Source organism: Danaus plexippus, chromosome 8, assembly GCF_018135715.1.
Source record: "Danaus plexippus chromosome 8, MEX_DaPlex, whole genome shotgun sequence".
Lineage (NCBI taxonomy): Eukaryota > Metazoa > Arthropoda > Insecta > Lepidoptera > Nymphalidae > Danaus > Danaus plexippus.
Window position 1 is genome coordinate 9137562 of NC_083542.1, and position 26996 is coordinate 9164557.

General features: G+C 28.1%; 1 protein-coding gene across 2 annotated transcripts in view; it reads left to right on the plus strand.

Annotated features, from left to right (window-relative positions):
- Positions 1–7933: 7933 nt before the first annotated feature.
- Positions 7934–26996, plus strand: part of LOC116775506 (uncharacterized) — a 40602-nt gene continuing 21539 nt past the window's right edge. The window contains exons 1-6 of one of the 2 annotated variants that reach the window (XM_061521348.1): positions 7934–8135; positions 18614–18786; positions 20351–20537; positions 20738–20877; positions 21429–21648; positions 21756–21856. In XM_061521348.1, the coding sequence (XP_061377332.1) occupies positions 8084–8135; positions 18614–18786; positions 20351–20537; positions 20738–20877; positions 21429–21648; positions 21756–21844 (861 nt within the window). In that variant the 5' untranslated portion in view covers positions 7934–8083 and the 3' untranslated portion in view covers positions 21845–21856. Of the gene's footprint in view, positions 8136–18613; positions 18787–20350; positions 20538–20737; positions 20878–21428; positions 21649–21755; positions 24912–26996 lie in introns of those variants that run through there. The other variant, XM_032668392.2, reaches the window with a different exon arrangement.

Sequence of the window (26996 nt, forward strand, 5' to 3'; positions counted from 1 at the left end):
AAATAAATTACAAACTTTGTTGTGTTATATTAATAATTTAATAATGAATGATTACATTTAAATGATACTAAAACTAGACGAAATTATATCTGTTATTGTTATTATATTACTGAAAACGAAGTTTAAAAATTACAATAATTATTGAAAAGAATTCTTTAAAATATTTTTACACGCTGATTACTAAGAAAGAAATGAGATTATTGGTTAAAAATACTTAAAACATTTAATATATGCTTAAGTTTCACGTTGTAAGGTAAGTCAAAACAAATAAGATACTCGTATCAATTATATAGAAGCATCTTTGTTTATTTAATTTTCTTAATAATTAAGACTGAAATATAATAAATTATTAATAGTGCTGCATAGTATTCGTACGTTTTCGTAATGAACCGCACCAAAAAAGTGTAAAGTGTAAATTTTGTGAAAAATATTACGATAAAATATATACGATAAATCCAATATATTATTTTATTCCTTAAATTTGATTTCAGTACAATTTTAATAAAATGCTCTTTAAAATGATCCGAATAAAGAAAATTGTATCGAAACTGCGACACGAGTTCAATTTCAATCTATGACTGGTCATAAAGCGGGACTTGTGACTGAGTTCAAGCTCGGGGCTTACGATCGTCCACACTACCTCTAGAATAGGCTTCACACAGAAGCTCTGATTACATATTCACGGCTATAAATGTGACGTAGCTGAGCTACTTCTGATTTAAAATTAAATTTGTTACTGATTTGATTTAAAGCTTTAGCTGACCTTTTGAAATTACTATTGAATTATTTATGTTTTCTCTATTGAGAGAAATAATTAAAATATTTGAAACTAGTTAAAGAAACTTTGATTTCCTAAGAATAATGCAGTTAATGAATTTAGTGATGGCAAGCAATTATATTGCCTCCGTTAGTTTTAAAAGTGCATATTTACATCATCTATCAATATGTAACAGTTAAGGACAATCTGTGTTACAAAAATCCTTAATTGTCTATAGTCAAACAAAATTAAAAAAAAAAAAAAAAAATTATATAAGCGTATGAGAAAGCTATTGTTATTATGTACGAGTCACAATCTGCACGATAAATTGAAATAAATTAAATAAAAATTAATAAAGTTTCACTAAGATTTGGTTTTTTGTAACAACTTAAAAAAAATACTGAATTCAATTGTGTGTTTCTTATAATGATTTCTTCGAATATTAACTGATGTTGACGTTATTGTTTTGGTAGAAAATGCTTTTGCATTAATCTCATACAGTTTTTATTGATATTAATGCAATAAGTTTTGAAAAATAATATATAAAAATCCAATATTTGGCTATTTTCAAAATTCTTAGAATATGAAGCTTAAAATATGAAGCTATTATCAAAATTCTTATTTGCATTTTGCTAGGTCAAACTTCTGTGGACGTTGTATATAAATATTAGACAAATTATTTTCGTTGTTTTTCAAAATATTTACTACTACTAAAATCTAACGTCCCTGATGTTGCGGTGTGTGTTTCCTTTCAGTAAAATTTTGTATGTCGACCTAAAATATAAACTTGACTACCTATAAAAAATGTATATATTAAAGAAATGAGACCCTACTATAAAACTACACTTTAATGTACCACCTTTAAAAATACCTTTCAAACATTTAAATGAAACTAGTATTATTCGGATTTACTACGCGGATTTTATTATTTAAAAACTACATAATCCCGACACCTCGTCTGCCCGTGATCACGGTTGCTGCAAAGTAACCGAAACGTCGGGATTATGTAGTTTTTAAATAATAAAATCCGCGTAGTAAATCCGAATAATACTAGTTTCATTTAAATGAATACTCGCGAAAATCTTAGATCTCATTACCTTTCAAACATGTTGCATTTTATTAAAGCAGTAAAGTAGAAATACTAAATATTGTTGAATTTTATTTTCCAGCTACAGTTGTATCTGTTGCATCCGTTTTGTTACAAAATTAAAAAAAAATTGTGTAAATATATTAATAATAGGTCGTTCAGTACAACCAATTAAACAATTAACAGAGATAGTAATTGATTCAATTATTGGCTTTTATCATATAAAGGAATATAATTGTGACTATAAATTAAACACCTACTCGTACAACAAGCAATAAATAAATCATCGTTCTATAAATTTCATTGAGACAAGGTTGACTATTAACTATTAATGGCATCAATGTCTGCTTTCAGCTAAAACTCTAGTTTACAGTTCGAAGAAAATAATTTAGAAACTTTTATTTAAGTTTGTATAGCATCAATATTGGTACGTTAAAGAAAGACATTTAGATCCTCTAAATATAATTTTTTCTTATAGCCCTTTATTATTTATTAAATCGAAGGTTTATTTGTATCCGTAATTGTAACCGGTTGCAAATACCGTGACGTCATGCGGTAGTAGTAAAAAAGCTTATAATTTTTGCAGGCAACACCACGGCTGTGATATTATAAATTATTCTTAACACGTCAATTCCTAACACCAAAAGGACAAGGGTTCACGATTATCAATCTTTGTGGAGCCCTTAAAAGGTTTGAAAATAACGACAATTTCTGTTCTTCAACTCTACTTCATCATAAAAATGTTATAAAGTAATTTATTTTGAGGAGCCTTGGTTTACGTACTACGTTTACTCTTATTTTAGGCATCCCTTATGATTATCTTAGAGTTGAAGCAATTTAGCTTATACTTAATAAAATTTAAAAGTTATTCTAAATATACTTCTTTCTTATTAATCGAATAAGAAGGCAAAAAAATGTGAGTGCACTTCATGCCTACAATTAATAATATAATTGAATCAAAAAAATGCAAGTAGAAAAGTTTTTAAGAAACTATTTGTCTAGCTGTATGACCCTTCAACGCAATCTTATCAGTTTTGATATAAATATATTTACCAATTAATTAATTTATTTTTACATTTTGTTATATCCAAAACAAATGTAGTTTATTTTAAAAGAATTTTATGCGTAATAAGCATTTTTAGGGTTACATTAATTTAACCTAAAAAAATTAATCTAGGTTTTACAAAGTTAGCAACTACGAAACTAGATGCGTACTAGACTCAATGATGTTTTTAGGTTTCTATGTTGAACTTTGATAAGGATCTGATTAATTGGATATTAATTCTAAGGATTTTAAGATAAGGCGCTTCTATTTAGGACAATCCTGTTACAATACTTGGGTTACAATACAATACAATCTATCTACTCACACTACCAGTGGCTGGCGATATATTGTTAGGATATTAATACCCTCGACTTTGAGACACGTGACTTGCAAGGTTGGCGAACGACATACGCCGATAATGAAGTTGGTGTTGAAAAACCAGATTGTTATGAAGGGTTAGAGAATTATCGACTCCTCGTATTATTAACAAGTAAGACCAAAAGAATCAAGAAAATAAGTAAACATATTCAAAACTATCAAGTTGCTTGCTAAAGATTTGACGCATAGTATTTGGAAAGGCAAATAAATATAACATCGCAAAATACAATAAAGAAATTAATGTATGAAAAATAGTTATACAGTACAATCAAATCCTAACTAGACAAAACAATAAGACTAATAAATGTTCAATAGTTGCATAAATATAGGTTACGTTAATATAAATATTGAATGAATCGGAATCGGAATCGGATATTGGTAATCTATTAAAAATCAACATGTTAATTAATTTGTATATTGAACGATAGATTATAAAATTAAGAACGATAATAATATAGTGTACACAAAAAACATTCAAAATTGTTTATAATATTAAATGAGAATACCAACGTATTTTTTTTTTTCCAATTGGTTGACTTAACTAGAATTCATTGAAGTAGGATAATTTTATTTTAAGTTTCTTTTAATATTAATTTTTTTCTCGCTTTTGTATTTAATGTTAGGATACCGAATTTACGAGAGTCTTATGTATCAGTTCTTTGTATTTAAAGAAACAAAAGCCTGATGTAGTTGTTAACCTCTATACAAGGGAAAATTCCGTAACATATCTTATAATTATAAAAAGTTCTTTTTCTATATTTCAGGTCAATAAAAGAGATGATAGTAAGAGAAAATAAAACTTGCTGTTTTGTAAAGTTATCCATTTATAATATGATCTTATTTATTCCAATAAACAATCTCTAACACGCATCGTCATTGGGGTGAACGTAACTGGTCCGCCAACTGGCCACTTAGCAAAAGTTGAATGTGATTGTAAAATTTACTCTCAATCAATTGAGGATGCGGTGTCAGAATGCAGTTGCTTGATAGGTTCTGAATATATTTATACCAGAGAAAACGAATGATTTCTAGTGATAAATTCATCAATACTACTAAAATTTAAAACCTATTCTTCTGGAAAATAAAATTAAAATCGGTCATTTGAGCGGCTTAAATTTTTTATTCAATATATAATTCCATTTAATACGAGCACAATATTTTTAAAATAATAATGAATCATATTTATGCATCTCCTTTTTATTCTGAATATTAAATTACACGTCATATTTTTATTTTTTTATGTCTAAATGACTAGTTATTTCTTACTGTCTCACAACATATGGTAAAAACTTTTTACAGTTAAAAATGATAGCGAAATGTAAAATGTATTTAAAAAAAAAAAGTAATTTTGTTATTAATATAAATACAGTAAGTTACTTGGATTGGGGGTACTCATAAATCATAGATGGTCATGAAACAAATCTAGTGAGGACAGCGCTTGCTCTCCGTTCACACTACAATGCATTGCTCACAATTGCTCTGATTACGTATTCACTGCGATTTTCGTGACGAAGTCAAACTACATTTGATTTGGCTGTCGATTTGACAGTGTTCAAATCAGTACCAGTCTTGTTGTTCAACCATAGAAAAAAAATGTTAAGGGTCGTGATTTGGTAAGAATTAAAGACACGAGCTAGTGTGCAATATGCATGCGTACACATTATGTGTTGTGTATATGAATTATTTGCTTACTTCGAGATGCACATATATCTTGGAAGGATGTAGTAAAGGAATAACTTATCAGGTCACCTTTAAATTGCCTCAATAGTTTACTATGGAACATTCATATAACGACCTGTATAGGGATTCAAAAAATAACAATCACAATTTGACTTTTATTGACATTTAAAATAGATAAATATGCATATTAAATCTTTAAAGTTGTTTTTTTATTTATTTTGAGGCGTTTTATAAAAAAAAAATGTAACTTAAGAAGGAAAATAAAAGGTGGCAAAATGTTCTATCGGCATACCTGATTGCTGATATTATCAATTTATCTTCAAAATATCTTTCGAAATTACGTGTGGAATTTTGGGGGAACTTTAATTTGGTAAATCGACCACCGTGTAATTAATGGCACAAGATAGCAAAAGGGCACACTGACTTAAAATATCGTTATATACAATCAACCTATTATTTATCAAATTTAGTGTGTTTATATATTGTTTAAATTCCAATACTTTATCAATAATAATAATAATAATTTAAATATAAATCTATCAAAAAGAGTGTAGTGTTCAAAAACAATGCTCATGATTTTTATCCTTTGTATAGTAAATAAGTTGAAATTAATTTATGTATATTTGTTATAAATATATTCTTCTTATTTATGAGCCATTAAATGGCACAAAACTTTAATCCAGAGATCCGTTAAGAATAGACACCTTTGTGATCATAAAAAAACATATTTGGCTGTCGTTCGTGGATTTGTGTATCTGTTGTACCTTTTATACATCTTGACGCCGATATCTCATACATTAACTGAAATGCATTACATTCCGCTAGGTGATCATACAGATAATTAACGTGTACATGGTACAAGTCATTGTGTTTCTTGCGCATAATTTGACAGTCACCTTATTCAGAAAAATGAAAGTACAGTATCCTTAAAATATATTAAATTCCTTTCTGGTATTGTTACTGAATACTGAAGAGATTGTCGTATTTCTTCCTGTGGGGCCGTGGTTTCGCTTTAATAGTTTATACAATAGACTAAAATGTGTTTTCAAGTCATATTAATTATTTTATTCAATTTTGGACAATTTAAATTTTTAGCGCTTTGTGGTTTGTTGGCTTTTGGTTGGAATTCTCTCTCGCATATACAATTTTCGCCACATCCTAATATAAAAAAAAAAACAGGGAGTTATTATATATTGTTACAATTTTAATTCCATTGATTGAACTGGATATTTTGTATTTAATGAAACTAATATTTTTCGGATGAACTACGCGTGATTTATTTTTGTAAAAAACTACATACTCCCGACGTTTCGGTTACTTTACAGCAACCGTGATCACGGGCAGACGAGATGTATTGTATTTAATCTTACTGACAGTTATCTATATTTTTTAATGTGTTAAATTAATGAACGCTTTTTATGTACAGTTTAATTTTTTTCAGTTATTGTAATTTTATGATAAACTTACAATTTATGTATTTGAAATAGTCGATTTTAATAGGGCTCCTAATTATATATTTTATCAGCATTAAAAAGTGATTTATATTTACAAAAATAATAAAATTAAATAATTAGAAATTTTAATTATAGCTCCCTATGAAATTATATACTGTTAAGCTATACCGTTATAATTGCCCCAATTACGGAGGCTTTATTACTTTTTACGTCTACGGCAGTTTCACACAAAATGAGCAAATTGTATCGTGCCGTCTTGCAAGTTAATCACGGACATGGGATTAAATATGTTTTAGATGTCCACGTGCCATGAACTTGTTATAAGGAAATGTGTGTTTTTTATTTAAATACTTTAACAATTAATCTTGGTTTAACTTGCTTTCACGAGTGAACAGTACGAGAGTGATTGTATAAATTAATAAAACTATTTAATCAAACAACAAGTAGTATGATAAATATTTGTAAATAATTGTATGTTGTAAAATAGACACGCATATAGTTAAAATCTTAATAGTAATAGGCATGTTACCTCATGGCGCTACAGATATAAAGCTATTTTACCACACAACCTGTTGCGTCCTGAGAACTAACTTATGAAAGTTTGATAAATACTGATGTTTATCTATTTATTAATTTATATACAATATTAATTTCTATTAGGACATTAAATATCAGGAATATTTGTTCGTATCGTTGTAATTTAAATTTTTACCAAAACAGTTTTTAGTTCCATCTACTAGAGGTTTAATTTTTTTTTTATTAATTTTTTTATGCAATGGCATAAAACGAGAAGAGGATGATATTAACATTATATTAAAATTTTTCATCGCTATGTTTGTGATGAATTGATCTCAAAAAAATAACAGAAATTATAACAAGTTTTGTTTATTAATCCATGAAGACTTTAGGTATTTATGTCTGATATGTGATTGAAAGTTGTGGTAAAAAGCAAAGTATCTGAGATTTGAGATGGTAGAATCCCTGTAACTTCGTAAGTTTTTTTCACTTAAATTTCATAAATAAAGATATATTTAAAAAGTTTTTGAGGTAAAATTAAGGAAAATGATTTTTTTTTATGTTCCAAACTAACCTATCGGTTGGTAAGACTGTTTCACTTACATTTAGGTACGCATGCATTTGTCTAATTTTCCACTTAAAAATCTTACTAAGATCTAAAACGTAATATAAACATAATATTTTATAAGAAAAGCCTTTTATATACATAAACTTTCTCTAAACGTTTGTCTTAAACACAAATAAAATACTCTAAGACAACTCTTGTATGTCGCAACCTAAACAAAGTGGTGTTGAATTTCCAAAGTAAGAAGGCATTTTATTTCTCTCATACAATATATCCTTCTAACACATTTCTCTTTTTGCAGTAACATTTAGGAGGCTAGTCTTCAATAACTCGAGTGGCGGCTATTACGTACGAAAAAGCAGACAACAACAATGACATTTATCTAATTACGGGATCGTGATAACGGATGTAAAGGGGAAGGGGCGGGGTGCAGTGAAGCTGGGCCGCAGTCGGCTCTTAGCGTTTGTCGGCATCAGACGTCCACGAGATCTCGTTCGATCGAAGCTCTTAAACTAACCGCGATTTTGGAATGGCTGTGATTAGTGAATAAATGGTTAAATGCGCATAGTTGATTCTGTATAATGTGATGTGAATTAAGTGAATGTATAAACATATGAAAATGACCGTTCTTCTTGTTTTTGGACTCTTTGTTGGTAAGTTTTCTTCAAAATATGTGGAGAGAGCAAAATTTTTTTACTATTAAATAAGTTATCACTTGAAAATATTATTAAAAAATCAATGAAAAGAACTATATATATATATATTGTATACTACTTACATTGACTTTTTTATATTAATTTGTTTATATTACGGTATAATTACCTAATATAACTAATAAAAAAAAATGTAAAAATTTTAGATTATAAACTTATGTGGCGAACTATTCTTTAGTACTGAGATAAATTCAAGTCCTATACCATAAGAAGGATTACAAGTATAATTGTTTCTAGCATCAATTAATGATATTATCAAACAAAATAAGGTACCTTTTACTATAACATAAATGTTGTAATAAATTTCGTCCAATTAACACGAACATTTGTTTCTGAAAGAATGTAAATCAAAGTATGAATAATTATTGCGTTGTCAAAGCTACGAGGACTAACGCTACGTCTAAAGAGGTTAAAAGTCATGAAATATGTGCCGACCCCAAGCCAAGCCGTTTTATATTAATCTCCAAAACGCTAACGAAAAGTTAGTTATTTTCATAAATTAATAACTGCATTATATTTTAACTGGCAACTAGATTGCTAATTGATTTTTATAATATAGATCCAATATTAAAACAAAGGGTTTTTCAATAACCTTTTAATGTAATTTAAGATATTTTTTTTCAATACGAAACAATATTTATCGTATAATTTTTTTATTCTCATTTAATAAAGAGCACTTGTGAGTACTCCCTAATATTAAATTCCCGAAAATCCTTATCTTTTCCCATTTCATTTTACATGAGTCGTAATGAAATGTTTTCTTTTATTGAAATAAATTCACGGCAAGAGTTTGATCTCAATTAATTTATTTGCTTCCTCTTTTCGTTTAACAACTATTGTTTTAAAATATCTTTAATAATTAAAAGAGTTTATATTAAGACTTGTTTGACAAAAAATGTGTTTAATGTGTTGTAATTATATAAATTATGGTCATAGATTGTGATAACTAATTTTAAGTATCTTAGATAATGATTGTTACATTCAGCTGACATTTTAATTTATTTTAAAATTGCATATTTTTTATAAGCAAAATTGTAAGGTTTAAAAATTTTATCCTGATCTGAGTTATTGCTTGCAGAGTTTAATATTTTTTTAGTTTTTCATAACGGATTTTTGAAATTACTTCAATAGTTACTAAAACAAAAAAAATCGAGTGGCCAATAGCTATTGAAGACAAGTAATTTGTTTCTCATCTTGTCTATCCATTAGAATGAAAAGACAACGCAGTAACCTTCATGTTGAAGAGACATATGTACATAGATAATATCAAGTAAGGATTTTCTTACGAGTCTATGTTAAGATTTTACTTAAAGCTATTATTGCTTAGGGATAAAATATCAACTCACATTTTAAAATAAATGACAACCTATTAACACCGAATCATGGCTTTGCATTAATGGTGACTTCTTATAAAATATTTAAAAAAACTTCTTTTTTATTCAAATCCTAATACCTTTTAAGCCTAGAAGATATAACGCGAACAGATTTAGATTTATGTACAATTTTTAATTTATTAATTATGCTATGAAATAAAGAAAAACCGGACTATATTACCATTAAGTATCTAGAGGTAATTTTAACATGTTATCAAGCAATATTAATAAGTGGAGTATTAGTTGGTGGGCTAACAGCTAGTTAATTAGCTCCGGTAATTTTAATTAATATTAAAATATTATAAAATCATATGAAATGATACAATATTTTAAAACGTCTATTACTTAATGGATGTTTGTTCTTTAAGGTGCAGAGAAGGCTTTATAGATTTAAATTCAAAAATTCGTAACTAATATATAATTCATTTAAAATTTCAATACTATGAAATAAAATAGAAATATTGAAGCCCAATCGCGTTAAGAAATATCATTACCATAATCATACTTTCCCATTATGCTTATTTTATGATCCTCCTATCTAAGGCACAAGACGCTCCTATATCAGGCACAATATACTATCTATAATAGTTGATGAAAGGCCTTAGAGGTTGTGTATGTCATTTGGAAAGCAATGTCGTGTCCAGAAATTAGATTCCCGATGTCTGAATTATTGGAATATAACTATGTTTTAATGTTTGAAACTTGATAGGAATAATTAGCAATGTAGTCTCAAATATTAATAAAGCGAATCTTGCCTTATCTTTGCTACATGCTGTGTATCGTACGTAGACGAGTAGTCTATGTTCGTGCATACACTAGTCATGTATAGATTATATTTTGTTATTAACGACTAGCTGTTCTCTTTAACATCCTGCCTGATTAGCTTGCTTGCGTTGAGTTCGATTACGATGAAATTTGAAAATTTTCCGTCTCATTTAACTATTCCCATTTGGTTTTCTCATCCCAAGCGGAGGTTTCAATTTCTGGTCTTCTAAAATGGGAATATGACGTCGATAATTTTGTTCTTACCCTTACATTACTCAAAATCTGTTGAGCGATGCGCTCAATTTGCCGTCTGCGCCATAAAATTAAATTATGGAATATTTAATTTTGCCAAAATCGTATTCATCAAGTACATGGAATATGATGTATATTTACACACAATTTTATAATAAGAATATGTAGATCTTTTTATCACAATATATGTAAAGCTTTATATTTTTTGAGTACCCGTAAAAAACGCAAGAAAAATTAGATCTGTAATATAGATTTTCTTTCACTAAACGAGGTTCTTTTAATAAATATTAACTAGAGTGCATAGTATGAGTTACATGAAACGTGCATTCTCTTACATTTCTTAAATAAATCAAGAAAATTTTATTGAATCGTAGCCAGAGAAACGAAGGCATCGTCAAGATTGGAGGTCTTTGATATGACTGAAACTAGGTTACAGTCTAGATCTCAGATTTGATTACTAACAAGTTTATGATATTGATGAAACTTCGAGATTAACTTTCAAAGATTGTGAGTTGCGAAGACACGCATATTTGATTGTCGTATTTGTAAAGTTTACAAATTGAAGCTTATTGTAACATAGCAACTTAATAAGGCAAAATAAATTCTGAAAAGCTACCCTAAGTAATGATGATTGACGACTTTATCTAGAGGAAATATAATAACGAATAAAAAAGATAAACAATAGTATTTCATAAAAATTCCTCTTTGAAAATCCGATAAGAGTGACCTTTTGCTGCTGAATTGGCTTTTAGCTTTGTTCGTGGCTTGAATACTACGGATATCGACTTCTTACGGAACATGTAATAGGTTATTCTCAGCGGAGCTTTCAAAATAATAACATCATAATATATTTTTCTTTATATCTTCTAGGCCTAGTAACGAAAACGTAAGTGTCAAATGTGTATTTGAATTATGAATTATTTCGATTATGAATTATATTATATCAATATTTTAATTCTAACGGTTTGGTCTTCTCTTTCATTTCTCATTATTGACTGTGTTTTTAAATTATAAGGAAAATAAACAACGTTATACAAAAACCTATTGACATTAACATTTTTTTTATAATTAAATAATATTTTTAACCAAATATACATTTTCTTTTGATGAAAGCAAAAGTATTGAGGCCCAAGAAAAATAAAACAAAAAAAATTATTACGAATGTGAATAAATGTCAAATCCAAATTAGTTCCGTCTTCAAAGTAAAATGACTAACGATTTTCTATAAAATTACGTTAAACAGCACTCATGAAACGCGTGGAGAATGACGTGTAAAAGTCAAGAGTGTTTGAAATAAAACTTTTCTGTCATAAAGTTCTGCCTTACACCAAACTGAATAAATATGGATTTGAAATTTTTCTCAAAATCTTCGTAAAAAATAAATAGTATTTTAAAATCTGTATGCCTCTTATGGGCTAAAGATTTGGTTTTATCTCGTATTTCATTTATATTTATGCACTTTTTTGTGGTTGAATATAAAATACGTTAAAAAATACTTAGTGTGTATAAATAACTTTAAAAAAATTTCGATGCCAATATTTCAATACGGAATAAAAATTATAACCCCTTCAAGATATATTGATATGGATAAACAGGGATAATTTCCTTAAGGTCTATTTTTCAGTACTGTAAGCACCAAACATCATTACATTTGAATATATGATAAGCAATAATCTGGTCATTAGCATAATTTTGAATATCATATTACAATATAGAAAGCTTTTTTCTTTATTATTCAGAAATGTGATGACTTGTATCTATTGGCTCACGGCGTCTACAGATATCAGTCAGTAATAATATCACGTGATTATAAAAATCATATTTATATTATACATAAATATTTATGATACTTTGCATCTTAAAATGTATAAGATGGTAACAATCTTAGAACTGCAAATATATTTGTTATGCAAAGCCGGCTTACGCAATGGGACATGCTCTCAGGATCCTGGAGCTCTCGTAAGCCCGGATTAGCAATGGCCACCGTTTATTTAAAACAGAGGAAGCCAATGATAAGAGCTTACAATTAGCTAATACTAATGTATTTTTAATGAGTATAGACTAAAATGCTAGGGAAGTTATTTTACATAGCAGTTCATTCCCTTTTTATTCAAAAAAGAATTGAGAGTTTAATTTGTTTTTTACATATAATTCTTGGAATTGCTGTCAAAGTGGTTTCCATATCATCCACATATATTTTATGAATATTTTCTTCTTATTTCTTATTGTATGAATTCTATATCGTTTCGCAGACCGCAGCCTACGTAGAAAATACATTAATACGTTTTAACTTTTATATTTCCATATACATTTATATATGAAAGTGTTTATTTAATTGTTTTTTTATATATAATTAAACTAGGTATCACTTTATAGGGAAAATGAGTATTGTATGATTAAAACAGTCATCATATTATAATTTAATCAGCACATTGTCGAGTATAATAACAACAGAGGTGTAATTCAATTTATTTAATGTTGGTTACTTGTTTCCCATACATTAAATATAGTTTTAGTTACATTTAGGTAAAACTGAATAGCTGACTCACGAGTACTTCAAAGACTTTATATTAAATAAAGCATGAAATAAAATTGTATACAAACTCACATACTATAAATATCTTGTGAATCTATTCAGATACAAAGGTTCCATTTTCTTCTATATTTTCCTTTGCATGTACCTTCCAAGGCGTCGATGCGAATCATTTATTGGTTACTCTTCAAAATAAATATTTCTTAAAAGAAATTCTTGGTATCTGATTTCATTAATTTTGAGAAAAAAGAATTGTATATTGTATAATACTACATAATATTATATTTATAATAGTATAATATATATACTATACGTGACATTATAATATCCACTTGACCTTTAAGATAAATAAGAATTACTTACTGAGGCCGTAATGATGCTCTCTTAACTATAATTGTGAGTAGACCCAAATTATTGTCAAAGTCACACAATGAACCCATTAAAGGGAAAAGTTGAAGCGTTTTTGTTACAACTGCAGGATGTCCGATTTAAGAGGAAATTTATTTGAAAGATTTATTCTCATTAAAATTAATTAAAAATTGATGGTAGTGATTTTACAATATAATTATAACATCAATATTTAAACTATTCTATTTATTATGTAAATTAAATGCATTAACAGTCAATATGAATTAAGTAATTTAATTAATGCCGGTTCATATGTGATTTTTTTTTATCGTTTATTGTTACAAATAAATGATAGGTATTTTTAGGATTTGTAACATATATTTGTAAGGATTTATTGATAAATATATATTTTTTCTTATGAAATTATTTTTTTATCCAAGAATAAGAAACTCAATAGAAAAATCTATTATGATTTATACTGATTTTATATGACCTCAGTTTTCCTACGGTATATATCATGTAGTTACTATTTTCGAAATGGGACGACTAAAAAAATTTTAAGATTATTCAAATACAAATGGATGAGTCGTAATTTGTTATGATGACTGATTTGCTTTGTAACGATTGTCCATTTATTTTCTAATCCTTCCCCTTTTCCCACCCTTTCAGATTTCCCAGCCTTTCCTCTTCTTCTTCCCCAAATAAGGCTGGCAATGCATCTGCAAAATTTACTGCGGATGTCCATGGGTGACAGCACTACCTCCATTAGGTAGACCGTCTGCTCGTTTTCCCCCTTTGACATAAAAAAATATCGCATTTTGTTACCTTAAACAAACAATAATAACAAAAACGTAATCGTATAAGTTTTTCTTCAAAAACAATCAATTTTAGGGACTAAAGCTTAAAACAAAACGAACGTAACCCGTAGCAACTTTCAGGGATACTCATATTTTATGTATAAAATGTTACCATAAAATAGTAATATTAAAAGTATAAATTATATAGTATGTTTTATTATAATTTTAAATAAGATAATCGTTCAAGTCCCTTCAGAAAGATTAAAACTCCTGCATTTAATAGTTAATATGAAATTATTCGATAGAATTCCTGAACGGTATTTGCCATTATGATTACAGTTTAAACAAACTCTAACAGTTTCATTCAAGAGACTTGAACAATTCTGAATTCAAAATTTTGTCGGAGTTTTGACGTTGTTAGTGAAAATTAGGTATTTCAACAATACTTTTTTTGTATTGAAATATGCTGAACAAAGTTCGGATGAGAAAATTCTAAACTTGATTAACAATTTGTAAAATTCCTGGGTACTTTTAATATTTTGAAAATAAAGAATTTTGGTGATAAAGCTGTCCATAAGTCCATTAAAATCAATTATCATTGCGGTCATGTTGAATATATGTATAGGAAAATAAGGACATTTCTTTTTAAAGGTATCCGAAAAAATAAAATATTTCACTAGTAGTATTGGAGGTTCGTATTTTTTAGGATATAAATGGCAGATAATAGTCAAAACTACGGTAACATCCTAGAATAGTCCTGTTGCTAGGCAATGATCAGGATAAAGTTATGTATCAAAAAAAGAACAATACTTTATTCAAATACTTAAAAAGTATAAATTTACACGTGTTATATTCATGTTTATTTAAATATTTTCCTGTCTTGAATATGAAAGGAAAATTCATTACGTCTTATCCCTACTATGCTTTATGAATTTTTTATTTTTGTATAAGCGTTAAAAGCCGTAGAAGGAAATAACCAGCCTCTTGCATATTACATGGAGTTAAATAGAGGTGTTTTAAACGACTTAAGATGTAGGTCAATGTACTATATTTTGCTTCTACTATTATAAAATCCTATTTTACTTTCTAGAAGCTGATATTATATGCAATCTAGAAATACTAACTCAGTAAATACACAATCGTAATGTATTTTTTTTTTGTATTCGATTTAAATTGATTTTTTAGTGAACGCACTGTAAGGTGACGGGCTATTTCTACCTCGTATAATTTAGTAAATAACGGATTGAGAAGCTTCGTATTTATTGTGAGTAATAGCTAAGAAACTAATTACATCAACAATTGTATTATCGCATCGAAAATAAACATACTACAATGTCACAAATTATGGGGGTCAAAAAAATTCATCAGAATACATAAAAATCTAATTCTACTGATGATCTTAGTAAGTATGTATAGCAAGTATAAATACTTTCATTACGTTGGAATTGTAAAATTAAACACCAGATGCTTTACTTTCAAAATACAGTAGGTTTTGAATTTTTTTTTTAATTTGAATTAGGGGCCACAAAAGGCGTCGGTTAATTTTGGTTTTGTGTGAAAGCTGGATCGGTATTTAAAAGACCTTTTGAAAATTCAATTTTATCTTCAAGAATTCTGAATTTTGTTAAAAAATGCACGAAAAACTAAACGGCCTAAAGTTTGGATCGTAATTCTATTGATAAAATCCTTTTACATTTTTTTTAACGCTTTATATATACGAAAGTTGTTTCAAAAATATTTATTTCCGTGTTTTACAAGATAGTGTACAACGAAAATTGCTTGTGTAGGCGTTATTGCTTGCAAATTTTCTATATGAAAGATTCATAAAGACTTTAAAAAAAAAAATGTGATAATTGTAAATAGTTTTCAGAATACAAATTTTTAAATATTAATTATTACAAATGTACTTCAGACTAGAAAAAAAAAAACAAAATCGTTAAAAACAAAAAGTATCTTTAGAATATATTCCAATAATTATGAGAAAACTCATATGCTCATTTTATAAATTTTTGATAATCTTTACTTAAAAACTAAATATATTAAAAGAAAGATTTCAAATACCAAAGGTGAACATAAAAGAAGAGATATTGCTTTAAAAAGCATCTTAAGAAAATGGGACATTATAATTTTTCCTTAACTTTTAAGATTCGTAATAAAAAATAATATAAAAAAGTTCCGGCACAATGATTAAGACTTAAAATACTTAAACATATTTGTTCCATGTATATCAGTTTATTGTACTAATATGACATACACATCTTAAATAGCACAAATGAGAAACGTATTTTATAAAAAATAAAGCTCATTATCGGAAAAAAGATAATTACATACATTAAGTAATTCTCTCAAAGTGGAATATACATAAATGGGTCTTAAAATTATCTGCGTTCAACTGAGCTTCTATAAGTCTCTTTCATCTTACACGAGCATCTCTGTATGATTTCATATATGAAATTAGACTCATTGAATGGTAGTTAATTAGTAGTTGAATTAGAGGTGTCTGCGATGATACATATATTGAAGTGCCCAGTAATTGTTACTTTAAAACTAACCTTTCTTGCATTTGTCTTCGTTGGGCTCTTTTTAATTATAGGGTTGTTACTCAATCAGCTAACTTTTGCAATTTCCATTGTATAATAGAGAACATGTTGATGAATAATTATGTAGGGTTCTATTAAATAAATCTTTAAAAAATACCAAATGGTTTTATTTTGTCTGAAGTCACGATTATTGCCAAATAAAGATATGTAATATATAAAAATATACACCTAAAAGAGATCCATTTGCCTGAACTAAGACATTAAAAAGATAATACTCAGATAAATGAGCAAATGAATAAGTGAGTTACTTTATGCCGCCTTCACGTTTTAATTGTCTAATTTTAATAAGACTATCATCTTGAAACTTTGCATACATATCAATGTCAATGTTAGCGAGAACCACCTACAGTGCTTGTGATAACGCAAAAATTACTGAGTCAAATAAAATGTTTCACACTAATGGAGAACAATTTAAAAGTTAATTTATGCCAAAAGCGTGTTAATGAAGGTACAATACAATAAAATAAGAAAACCTTTATTCACTGACCATTTCCAGTTGATCAGTTTGTCTATAGACATAGATCTCTCCCACGTTCTTCCACCTTTCTGTTTCCCTGGTTATTCTTCTCCATCATTTTGCCAAGTCGTCCTCCCATCTTTTAGTTTGGCATCATCGTTGCCTTTTTCATTCCCCGGATACCATTCTATTTCATCCTTAGTTTAATTTTCTTTATCAGTTTTCATTATATGCAAAAAATCCGTCCAAGTTTTTTTAATTTTTGTCCAACGTCCCTTACCTTTTTTTGCTTTATTTTTAGATTTGTCTATGTATAATGTATGTAGTTTTAAGCACACTACTTTCGATGCCGTATTGGCAGACTTATCGTTTCTGGTTGTTTTGTTAGTGGGAGGTACTAACAATTGAAAATTATAGGATACTAAAAATATCATGCCAAAAGGAATAAATTCGTATACTGAGAATTTTATACAGTTCTGTCATCATTTATTTGTCGTGCAATTTCTGTATGTGTCATGTGCAAGTGGGTGTCGGGATATTATTTAATTAAATTATTATTGAAAACTTCCTATATATTAATACATCACGTTTATGTGACCTACTGGTCAATTAAAGTAATATTAATAAGAAACATATATCATCTGCTTTACTTACTTTTTTTATGTATTTATATAATTAAAAAAATACAAAAAATAATTAAATAATCCAATTTCAATATATCAATGAAAATATGTTATATGTCTATATTCGTTTGCGAGGCTTGATTTATTTCATCTAAAATGTAATTAACTTTTAGCGTGTATTGAAAAGTACTTTATGTCACATGTACATAATACTCGTTGATTAAATTTATTTACACTCATATCTTATGGCGAAACAAAAAATTTATTGGGTAAATAATACAGCGTAATATTTTTTTTTTTGTTATTTATTTAAGTTTTAAATAATTCTAGTTTTTGTTACATTCATTATTCGCAATTCCATAATTAAAAAAGTTTCAAACTATGCACTTCAGTAAACACGACAGTTTCCAATTCCTATTAATATTTTGCACCGTTTTGCAGTATTTGTAAACGATTGGTACATCTACGGGTTTTTGGTTAGTAAGCTCACTTTTTTTATTCAAAATAATTGAGCTTTTTCATATTTATTATTTTATAGATTCGTATATTAAGATTGAATCACAAGTTATACATGTATCACTCAGTTTATTATAAATGCAGCATACGATCGTTGTTTCTTCAGTTTTTAGTTGTATTTATACGTAAATATTAACAAAATATTTCTTTGCAGTGATAGTTACAGCACACAATATCACTTATTTGGAGGTGCCCCAATATGGTGACCCACGACGCGATGCCGACCTTATTTGCCACTATGTCAACGAAAAGGGTGACCCACCACTCCACTCTGTGAAGTGGTACAGAGACAACAACGAGATATTTCGTTTCACACCCGAACAACAGGTAAATATCATAATTGATTTCGTTGCGAAGGAAAGCTGTAATTATATTATTGATACACTCCACAAATACTATGAAATATTAACGCGAGTTCCTATTTTTTTTTTAAACATATCGTTAAATTGTATAAATAAACCGTTACCCACTAAATGTGTGAGTCGGATTGAAGCACGCCCCATTAACCAGTGATATGAACACAAAGAACAATCTTGATTTTAACAAGGTTGAGAACATATGAAATTATTATGAAAAATGTATTTATTATTAAGCGCCTACAAAATTGGAGGTAAAAAAAAATCTTTATACATTCAAACATGTTCGCGACGTAACCAAAACAAATATAAAGAAAAATTTTAATTCCAATCACAACCAAACAATATATGAATACCAATTAATTTGTTCAATACTACTGATTTATATGTTCATATTGCAAATATCAATACGATAGCTATATTTATAGCGATATGTGGGGCTTATTTGAATGCGATTATCATATACATTTATTTGTGGTCTTACCAACCCAAATGTTGTTATTAATATCACATTATGAGGTAGGATTTGGAATATCTTCTTCGATGATGCCATAACAAGCTATAATAAACTTTATGAAATACAAAATGCAGTGTAAATTCTAAACTGTAATAGGACTTCTTATATTCATATAAAGATATGAATGACTGATAAGTAAACCGTATAAAAATTTAAAAAGAAAAACTATAGTTATTAAATAAAGTGCATTTAATATATATTTTTTTATTGTATTTTATTTTGTTATACGACAACCACCGCACACAACGAAAAAAGTTGTTTGAAATTCTTACTATATACATACATATTTATGTATGCAATTTCATTTAGATTAAAAATTCATTATGATGAACAAGAAATTATGCTCGTGCCAATTTTTTTATAAGTTGGGAGCTTGTTTGAACAAAGGAAGATTGCTATTTATAAATGCAATAAAGTAAAACGAGTGAAATAAAATGCAGGCTCCAGATCTTAGGTACCAACCATTCTAACGTTTATCATTTATATTTTATGTGAAATATTACTTATTTTCTCCACAGTATTTATTTGTATAGATGTCAAAGGAAATAAGTTTGTGGCATGATATAACATACAACAATAAAAATATTGTAAAGGCAACAAACAAAATTATATTACTTTTAGATGTTACGACAACATAATATTTTTTAATTGGATACAAAAAAGATATAATTCAATATTCCGTAGTGCTTTGAAAAATTTTAATATATTCTTTGTCTGTAATCCTTATCAAATCATGTTACTTTTATTATTATATCAATTTTATGAAACTCGGAGGACAAATATAGCAGTAATTCAAGGACAAAAAATTTTACCTTCATCCTTTGGAACATAAGAGTTACATTTAATTTATAAATTAATGGCACGAAAGACTAATGCAAGTATAAGCTTGACATTAGTTATAATGGTGTTAAAAATATAATCATAGTATTAGCAATTGCCACATTACCTGTTTTCATTACATTACATTACACGTTAGCTATTTCATGTATTGTTTTCTTTAAAATCAACTTTCCACAAGCCTCCAACCCGAACATTCAATACGACGGCTGGTGGTGTGTCTCGTGGTTTCTGCAACATGCACAGCTGTTCCATCAGTGTGGTACTACCAAAGAAATACAACACCAGGATTTCTTTCACTTGCGAGGTTTCCACCGAGGGACCGCGGTTTGCTGTTGTTAATCAGACCAAGTATCTGACGGTTGCTGGTAAGTTTATTGATTCAAAAATCATGTAATATATTGAGCATTAGAAGTAATGCTGTATACGAGTATACCATCAGGATTTATGAACCACTAGAATAATATATATAACTATTGCCTAAACTTAAAATAATATATATAAATATTGCTTATATAAATATTGCTTAAACTGTTAATATTTATTGTTTTATTTGTCAAAATGCCAGTAACTCTAAAAGAGGATCCCGTCATAACTGGAGCTTCGGGAAGCGTTCAACAGGGTGAAGATGTTCTTTTGAACTGTTCCACCAAGCCAGCGATGCCACCAGCAAATATTGTTTGGTTTATAGACGGAAGGCCTGAAAAGGTGTGTAGAAATACTTGTCTCGGTTCAGAGGCCGTGTGTAATAAATTATATTTTGAAAATATATTGAAATGTTTTACTTGCTGAAGTCAAAAAGGCTAACATTTTAATACGTATTTAAAAATATATTAATGTTCGTTTGTTACTCGATAACGACAGGCAAAAAGATTACAATTATAAAGAATATAATTTCGCATAAAAGTATTTTTTTTTATTACAGAGTTTATTTTAAATTAAATACTTTTCTGCAGGAAATATTATAAAACGAATGTGAATCTGGTTCGGATAGCTTGTAACGCAAATCATTAATATTTTCTACGGCGTGTTTTTCTTTATCGTTAAAACGACATCGATAACAAATAACCGTACTGAAAAATGAAAGCGTCTAATTTATGTTACAATATAAAAACGTTTATAAAATTAATTTTTATTACCTTTTTGATATATTATATTTTTTCCACAATCTTTGATAATTGTTTTATATCCTGTCTGTCCAATTATTATTAATGAAAAATAAAATATGATAGATGTTATGAGTTTTAATATTTGTTTAGCACGAGCCTTGGATAAATGATAACACTGAAGAATCGTCGGCTGATGAATTCGGTCTTCGGTCCAGTTGGCGGGCGCTCAGAGTGAGAGCGACCACTATCAAAGGTTACATCACTGTGCGGTGTGAAGCTACACAACCCACCAGGCCGCCTTACACACGCTCGTCGAATGCAACTCTTAACATAGCCCGTTCACCTCACCTGTCTATGTATACTGCGTCTGGTATGTACTTTGTGGTTAGCATTGCTATGTTTGTGAAATGTCTATAAATATTCAATAGTGGCGTAATTTTAATTATTTCATAAACTGATTGTAACTTTTGCCGGCAGGTTCCAGTGTCACCCAAGCTATCGGAGTTGCAACTGTATGTCTGTCACTACACATATTCTCTAAATTCAGTGCCTTGTGTAAAGTGTAGTCGATGATAGAGGTTGGTGATTGTAAAAACGATTAGCCTTTAGTTAGATACATTTTTCACCCACGTCAAGGACAATTTGTAAATATTAATAACGTTGTAAAATTTTTATTACCCTATATTTACATCCTATATATATTTTTTTGTTTTGGATTACTGAACTCAATGTAAATAAAATAATCGAAAACAATTTTAAGTAACCGCTTGCAGATTACAAAATTAAAATAAACCTAAACAATGTATAATGAGATAAATGTTTTTGAAAAGAGTTTCCTTTTTAATTTATCTGTTTTGTTTGTTTTTATTGCTATCAAAAGCTTTTAGTCTGAAGCCCCGGGCTCTTACAAAAGAAACTCTATTAAGATCAACTCGATCCAAACGGTGCCATTTTGTTGTTTTATTATTATTATTATTGCACTTGTATCCCTTTTGTTTGATACCATGACGTGTTAATTAAAAATATATTAATGTAAATCATTCCAACCCGTATTATAACACCGAAAAACTATTGCAGTAACTTTTCTCATATTAATGCGTAACTTCTAAATGTATTCCTGACGTGGGCGAAAATAACAATAAAGAAATATATAAATGAAAATTAAATTATTCTATAAATATAGCAAGCACTGAATTTCGATGTTTTATTACACGTAAATTTTGTAATTATATTTACATATGTTGCGGCGAGCCGGTGTTGGAATTACTGTAATGTAAAGATATAAATGTTTTTAATATGCTAATTCTAATTTGCAACGAGATGTTCACTTGTTTATTTTTAAGATTTATAGATGTAAATATTTGTTTAAGATGTTTAATTTAAATGTAGCCATCTAATGATTCATATTCAAAAATTTTGTTCCAATATGAAAAACACAAGGAAAGTATTTATTCTTATCATTGCTATTAGGGTTAATGATCAGGATTCATTTCTATTAAATTATTGGCTTACGGTTATAGCTTGTTATAATTTACTATTCATAACTCGACCCACAAGCGTGCGATATGTTAAAATTACTTAATTCTATTAAAAAACATACAATATTTGCATACCAGGTCACATTGAATTTATCCGTCCGCAAGCAAAATTTTTCATTATCAAATTTCGAATAAAACAGGCAAAGGAACAATCGTGATAGCACAAAAAAAATGTTTCTAATTTTAATCTCTTTATTTCTTTACTGATAGTCATCCAATATATCTTCTTTAATAACAACTGTGTTGATAATGTTCGTATTACTGCAAAACATTGAAGTAGCTGAAATTTCAAATAAAATGCCTTTTAATAATACTGAACCCAATTTATATTTTGAAAGATTCAATTCCAAGAGCTAGTAACATTTTTGATCGAACACACTGGTTGTGTAAGCATTTGAGAAACTTCTATATAAATCTACAAAGAAATTGCTTACTGAAAAGAAAATTCCTGTCATAAATGCAAGTATTTTTGGGTTTTGTAACATATGTTATGGAATTGTCGGAATACAATGCATTTTAATGTTTTACTTCTAAAACGTTTGTTCGTATACATTCGATTTAGAATATAAAGTGCTGTTTACAATGTTATTTACGTGCGCGAACTATGTACAATTTTAAAAGATATTTTCGTCAATTTTTAAGTCATGATCAAAATTTTTAAAAGCAGAATGCAAGCAAAGTAGAAAATGTTATGTTATGTTTCGAACGGTTTTCTTTGCTTTTTTAGTTTCATAATAACAAGAAATAATAAGAGCAACTTATTAGTCTTAAGCGGTAAAACTGTGCGGATCTTGTTTATATATTTCAACAAAATACCTTAATTCGTTTGACCTTTCGATGGCTGAGGGCGGTCATCTATTAGTTGGAACACTCAATGTTTTCAGGGCAATGAATCTAAACTCAATATAATATACGTAAAGACACACTTTTATTATTACTAAGTTTATATATGCAGAATAGAAACAAGTAAAGCGTTCTATGTTGTAATATGTGACGGTCTGAGATAACTTCCTATACATTACGAAGACGCCATATTAAAAGTACGCACGACTGAGAGAAAGTTGGATATACACAAGATATTCTTTATGTCTTAGTTATAAATTGTGAACTCCACTATCATTCAAATGTTAACGAAAAATAAATTAAGGGTCGAGTTACCATCGTGCCAAAATCTAAATTTAAATACAAATTTACTGTAAATACAATTTATGTAAATCCATTAAAATAGAAATTAATACGTCTTAACTAATATAAGGTTGAATTATGTTTGAATATAAGATGGAGATAAATTACTGAAATTTAAATTTAGGTCCTAAAAAATTAAATTTATTTTTTAATACACGATCCAGTAACATTATTTGTGAAGTGATCTAACTAATTGGCATTATTATAATATAATTTATTAGGAAATCGTTAAATTTCTAAAAAAAATGCATTAGTTAGCAACAAATCTTATATTATTTAGAGATGAAAAAATGTGATAAAACTGTTATTTCTAACAAAAAGTATGCACACAAACGATGTTGAAGGTTAAGAGAGATTGACCGATGGTTGCGGTGGATTCAGGTCATGACCCAAGAGTCCAATATTTGCACCAAGATACGCATATTTGCCCTGGACCCCGAGTAGGTACGACTCGGCTTAACATTGTAATATATTAATATATTACGTGATACGTTTCATTTAATAAATATTAATATATAAACATACATATGTATGTACTTTAGTAATTTATCTCTAATAAATGTCATGTGTTCTAATTTGTGTGTACCGTGTTTTGTTTTATCATGTGATCGTCTTTTTGATGCGTATAGTCAATTTCTAGCACTATCAAATTGTTCTGTGATACATGTGTTTATTAGTTTGTATAAAATACGGACTATTCAACCATTTGCTGAATAAACAAAACACGTAAATTTAATTACAATTCTTTGACAGGCTACATGTTTATAGTCTGTTACATATGTTATAGTCCGTTATATTTATAATGTAACACTGTATCTAACTCATTGTCAGATGGTTGAGTAGACTTATGTACTTGTGTATTACATAATATATATTCTTAATGGCGGCAAATAAAATTCAACTAAATAAAGGTCATTTTATTGCACAACTACATTTGTATTTAGAAAGAAGGATTCAAAGTGTCACACGGAGCCGTTGCATTAAGCAATTGAAAAGCTTATTAATATTAAATAAAAAACTTAACTTTCATTTCATAAGAGACATACATTTTATGTTCAAAATATATTTTCTTCACAAATAAATATAATATTATATGTGACTCTACGAGACGTTTGAAATAGCATTTTGAGATGGTATCGTGCGAGCCAGCGCTGTAGGGAAGCCATTAGAGAAACAACGATAAAGCCCGATTAAGCCCGTCTTTGGCTTTAATAAATTTTCCACGAATTGTCCTTGAGATAAGTAAAAACGTATTTGATAGTTTCATCTTCTTTATTACTCTGAAATCATTCTGATAAACTGATTTATGTTATATTAACGCATATTGTTTTGGAATTCTCAAGGCACTCTTGGAACAGAAATGCTTTTAGAGATAAACATAAACACAATTTATACGAAACATAAAATTTGAATTTGAGTTTTATTCGTTGCTCAAAATGTGTTATTATTGAAAATATATATACTTTTAATAAATAGACTCTGCAATGTAATTAATATTACAGTTTTCATTTATCAGTTATCATGAGAAATTTAATTTCACATACTTCTTAAAATATTTTAAGCCTCTTTTCATTGTATTCTCCCCTTATACATCAAACGACTAAAATGAGACAGTGTTACTTTTTGTCTTTGTTTATATTAATGATGTTAGTTACTCTGTTGGGTTTGTTGAGAACAATTCAAAAAAAATATTCATGAATTAAAAAAATCGTTTCATCTTTTCCACTTATCGAAACGAACGAATTTTATAAGCACTGTTTTTAATCTCTTAAATAAAACATATTCCTTTTTAGGCCATCAATGATATAATTAATAAAATACTTTAAGATTTCTTTTATTTTATTTTATTTAATAATAACCATATAACAAAATGTAATATTTTCCTGTTAGATCATCTATTACTTTCTATTGAGTTTGAGGCCTCTCGAAGATTATTATCGCTGCCATAAGAGCCACATGTGGCGATCGTATCTACACAATGTGTATATTTCGATGGAGAATATTTCTCACAAAAATTTCTTTTACATATCTTTTATACTTGAGTACATTGTAACGCAATCGAATGCCCAACAAAGCCCACATATTTCCGGGAATTTTTTATTTCTCTTTAGAAGTGAAATGGTAAGTTCCGTTAAATAAAAGATCATCCTTCATATTACAACGTATCATTTCCACATTCAGATTCACAAACACATACACATTCAGATTTGCTTAAATGTAATGATAATTTTAAAACAATAATTTTTTTGTGTATAAATTTTTTACTATTCATCCAAATTTGCAATTGGAGCCAAGGATGACTTATATGGCTTAAATTTACCAAAAATTTATATAATTGAAATAGTTTGAAGTCTAATATCTACGTTAAAATTAAAGAAATATGTCGTATATACAATAATAAAGATACTGGCCATTTAGCAGGTAATCTAGGGATAAACTAGAAATAAAACAATATAATCTAAAATATAAATTAATACGTTATTAGACTGCTTGACGAATATAAAATAATTAAAAAGTTTATTTTGATAACTTAATTACAATGGTCATGCATATAGTACAAATTAAATTGACAGAAAAATTACCTTATTTCATTTAAAAGTGACAAATATTGCCTCTTTACATTAACTCACTGTTCTAAAAAGTAGAGAAAAAATATTTTTTGTTAATATCTTCACGACACATTTATTTCTTATTCAATTTCCTTTCATTATATCTAAATTGCATTATATCCAAATAATAAATCTTGCGAAAATAAAGTTTTGATAGTATTAGAGCTTTTCTGTCTCAGAAAAATGTAAAGGAGAAATTAAGGATAATTGAACAAAAACCATCTGAAGGAACTGCGTTCGAATACATTCCTCGTAACTATAGAAAAATGTAATGAGTTAGATAAATGATAGATAAAAACATAAATTTAGGTAAAATATTTTGTCGTTTTATAAAAGTTATAATAATTCAAAGTAGAAAGAATTTTATTCATAAAACTAAAGTCTTT